The following is a 4,719-nucleotide window of genomic DNA, read 5'->3' on the forward strand; positions in this document are numbered from 1 at the left end:
TGTCAGAGAATATAGTATCCCTAGCACTCCTAATTCCTACTGTGTCTCGGTGTGACTGTAAACTGTAGTATTCCCATCTCTCATTGATAGGAAGAGCTGTATCAAATGCTAATTAATCATGTTCCCATCAAACAACATCGATCGTTATAATGTCTTTTTCTCTCTCATTTTCCCGGGAAAAAAATTTCTACAAGAACCACATGGGCTGATCCGTTTCCGAACATATCGTTATGCTGTTCACTTCAACTCAATCTTTGCAAATTTGCAGACATTGTGGGCTCTCCCTAGAGGGTAGAGAAGCAGGTGGGTGGTGGGTAGCCTAGCCTTAATGAGGAGAATCCCTCTAAAGTCATGACAGATAGATCATTAATGTAGCAATTAATCCTTGCTTGAATAGAAACTGAGTTTGATTTTTTAAAATAAAATTTTATAAATGAAAAAAATAAGATTCAAATGGCAATGGCAGTGAAATTTTAGTGAAATATGAATTTACACAAAATGATAAAGTAACTTAAAATAAAAAAATGTTTATAGTAAGTAGTTAAGTAATTTGAAATAGAAATATTTTTATTAGAAAATGAAAATTTGTGATCTTCGTATTTTTTTTATATTTTTCTTTAATTTACACAGTAAAAAAAATATTTTAATTTTTTAATTAATATCCTAAGATACTAATTAGCCACACTCTTAAAAAAAAATTGGATTATGAATGAATATTATTGATGCATCCTCATGTGTACCCACAAACATGACACAACACAACTTTTGAGACAAAAGATTAAATGAGTCCCAAATCCCAACCTCTCGTAAAACCATAATAGCATAGCCCCAAGAGAGTGAATGAATGCCAATAACCATGCTCAAACCTAACCTATATGATGGTCACGCGCCAAGCATAATTCTTTCGAGGAATAATGTTGTCGACTGATACCATCAATCTACGACTAACTCTACTGCACAACCTATGCATCTAATGCTATCTAGAAGCATACGAGTATCTATATCTACATCTATCTTAAAAATAGGGTTTCACGTGTGCTTGTCAACCTTGGTAACCTTTGTCGGTCAAACACCCTTTTCCCTTGCACAATTTTTCAGTAGTAAAATTCAATTTAAAAAAAAAAAAACTTAAAAAAGAAAAAGAAAGAATACCCACTAAATATAAATATAATTTTTTATTTTTATTTTTAAAAAAGGTGACCATTTGGGTCATCCTACTATCACGTACTACTCTCTCTCTCTCTCTCTCTTATCTCTATAATTATAAAGACTCTTCTCTTTCAAAGCTCCTCCTTAATTCTCAGTCCAAACCACACCTTTCTCAACTTCTATTCCACATATCTCTCTCTATTATTTTAACTCAGCCTATGTAGAGAAAGAGAAGGAGATCATGGAGCTTGGTTTGAGCTTAGGAGACTCTTCAAGGCCTTTGCTTGGTTTCATGGAAAAGCCTCGTGAAGCCTCCAACCAACTTGGTTTAGGCTTCAACACAACGTTATCAATTGGTCCAATCATTACTACACATAAAGATCATCAACAAGATGAAGATGAAGAATACCAAGAAGAAGAAGAAGAAGAAACAAAGCCAAAGAACAACAACACTCACAGAATACAAGGTCCTGATGGCCTTTCTTCCAATCCCAACAACAACAACAATACAGTTCTGCATCAACTTGATCTTCTCCCTCAACTCGCTCTCCCATGGCACCCTCCTTCTGAAAACGGTACACACCCACTTTTCCATTTTTACCCTTATAAATGTTTTCCCTCAGTTTTTGTTTTTATTTTTCATCCAATCTCTTATACTAAGTTTTTATAATACTCCTCCTTTTTAATAAAAACAACGTGTTCAAGAGATTCGAATCCTTTCCATTCATTTTATTATAGGCAAAACTTAAATATAGTTCTATGGGCATTATTCGTGCTGTTTTGTGGTTAGTATTAAAGTTTCACTTCAGTGATTTGTATAATAACAGTTTGTATGGAAAGATTATACAAATTATCTAAATAAAATAAAACTATAAATTTTTGATTTTATTGAAAAAAAAAAGGTATGAACAAATCTGCTGTATAGAAGTTTTTTTTTTTTTTCCTTCAATTATTTGGTATTACTATTTGAGTTTCAATGATAACTTGACATATGGGTCTATTACGGACACGTGCAGGAAGTTTATCATCTGAGTTGGGAGGCTCTTCTCGGGGCTTGGACGTGAACGCGCAGCCGCCGGCGGTGGAGGACGAGGCGGAGGAAGCGGCGGCGCTGTCGTCGTCTCCGAACAGCGCCGCCTCATCATTTCAAATGGATCTCTGCATATACAGCAGCAGAGGAGGGAGCTCCTATAAGAGGGACTTTGAGGGTGAGGCTTATGATCAAAGGACCTCTTCAAGGGCCAGTGACGATGACGACAATAATAATGGTAGTGGTGGTAATACTAGGAAAAAACTCAGACTCTCCAAGGAACAATCTGCATTCCTTGAAGAGAGTTTCAAGGAACACAACACTCTTAATCCTGTGAGTGCCCTTCTAAAAAATTATTGTATGACATCACATCATCACATATTTATAATATTTATAATCTGATCAATTTTATGTAACACAAAATGAATTTTCTTATTTATTACATGTCACATGAATGAAAATTGAAGGGAGGAGGGGACGATGATGATGGATACATGATTGGATCAAATCATATAATAACTTATCTTATCCCTTTTTCTTTGTTTGGTTTTGTTTTGTTTAGTATTTGTACCTAATATTAGTGTTGGACACGTAATTTTGTGATGCAGAAACAAAAGCTTGCTCTTGCTAAACAACTCAATCTTCAACCTCGTCAAGTAGAAGTCTGGTTCCAGAATCGTCGAGCAAGGTATAACATCGTACGCATGAGCATAGTTCTATTCCACATGGCCTTGCTATTTTGCTAGATTTTTCATATCATTTTGTTTCATACACCATATTATATAAAAGGGTATGGTTTTTATTTATTTAATCTTAGAAAGTGCTTTACATGGGAGTGTCCTACACTTAAATTAGTTTCACTATTGTTGCTTATAATATGGTTGAGTATTGGTTACTTGTAAATATCTCGTGTGTGTATGTGTGCATGCAGGACTAAGTTGAAGCAAACAGAAGTGGATTGTGAGTACTTGAAGAGATGTTGTGAGACACTAACAGAAGAGAATAGAAGACTTCACAAGGAGCTTCAGGAATTGAGGGCTTTGAAGACTTCAAACCCCTTCTACATGCAATTACCAGCCACAACTTTGACCATGTGCCCTTCTTGTGAGCGCGTGGCCACAAATTCTACATCCACTTCCTTATCTATTAGTGCCACCATCAATGCTACAAATTCAGGAGCCATGGCCAGTGTCAAAACAAGTAATAACAATAACAACAATGACTCACCCTCCAAAGCCATTGGATTCCCCTTTGGAAAACCGAGGTTTCACCCATTTGTTCACACTAGCCAACAACCCCATCAACACCAATCCACAGCATCTTGAAAGATATGAAGTTCATCAAGACTAGTGCTGTTGAATTGAGGCTTGGAAATTGATTTTATTTTTGTATATAGGGAAGGTTAATTGATTCTGAGAGGCTGATAGATTTTTTTTGTGGGGGTGTAGGGGGTCATATAAAATTTGGATAATTGGGTTTTTTTTTTTTCTTGTTTGAATCTCTCTGTGTATTATCCTTCTTTTTCTGGTTTTATTCACGGTGAAATCAGAAAAAAAGGCAGCAGAAAATTTTAGACAGTGAAGATCATAGATATCAAAGAGAAAGGGAAATGATACTGGTTTTTTTGTACTAGAAAAAACTCTCACCCATTTTTTTATGTTTTCTTTAAATACTAGTTATTAATACTAGTAACTGTCTCTAAACTACTAGTAGTACTGCTCTTTAACAGTTTTATTATGAAGAAAAAAATTTCAATATATACACTTTTATCATAATTTTTAAGATAGTTTAACTAAAGTTTATTATTTTTATTTCTTAATAACTCTCCTAAAGGCTAAAACACTTTAAAATACTCGTGAATAGATGTTTTTTGGAACTTTCTTTGCTTAAAAACAAACAACCCAAAGTAGAACAAAATTGAAAATTGATAGGTAAATTAATTGGAAAGTTTCAAAATGTTGGTGCAAAAATTAAATAGGTGATTAATTAGAGTTAGGTAGGTATGGGTCATAATAAGGTGAGGAGGGGAAGGCCGTAGTTCAAGGCTGCTTTTCAGAAAGACCAAGAGACTTTCAAATCCGTGGATTGGTCTACCTTTTAATGATTTCATTTCTTGAAGACTTCAAACCTCAGCAGTCACTCATCATCATGAAGGATAGAGAGTTCAGACTCGAGACTTGAAACTAGAGAGAGAGAAGAGTCAACAAAATGGGTATGGTGGTGGTTCATTGCTTCATTAAATTCAATTTATTTATGGGTATGTGTGAGAATTTATATGGAACACTAACAGGGTGCAATTGCATGCCTTTTGCTTCTCTTGTGGGACTTTGGAGGGCAACAAATGGGACTGTGACCCAAAAGGGACAGGACAGGAATGCCACATTGCTAAAACACTGTCCCCTAAAGTGGGGTACCCCAATTATTAGTATGCACGAGGGAAGTACACTTTTCATTATAGTTAATTAATGAGGGTACGAACCGTTTACAATATGTGCATGTGTGACCGTGTTCAGTTCTCACAAAAAATTTATAAAAAAAAA

General features: G+C 35.1%; 1 protein-coding gene across 1 annotated transcript; it reads left to right on the top strand.

Annotated features, from left to right (window-relative positions):
- The first annotated feature begins 1,206 nt into the window (after positions 1-1,206).
- Positions 1,207-3,811, top strand: LOC100778742 (homeobox-leucine zipper protein HOX11). Its single transcript, XM_003546813.5, has 4 exons — positions 1,207-1,724; positions 2,166-2,512; positions 2,788-2,867; positions 3,111-3,811. Exons 1-4 carry the CDS (start codon positions 1,391-1,393, stop codon positions 3,502-3,504), a joined length of 1,155 nt encoding a protein of 384 aa, XP_003546861.1. The 5' UTR covers positions 1,207-1,390; the 3' UTR covers positions 3,505-3,811.
- The last annotated feature ends 908 nt before the right edge of the window (positions 3,812-4,719 follow it).

The sequence above is a fragment of the Glycine max genome, chromosome 15 (genome assembly GCF_000004515.6).
Source record: "Glycine max cultivar Williams 82 chromosome 15, Glycine_max_v4.0, whole genome shotgun sequence".
NCBI classification, from domain to species: Eukaryota; Viridiplantae; Streptophyta; class Magnoliopsida; order Fabales; family Fabaceae; genus Glycine; species Glycine max.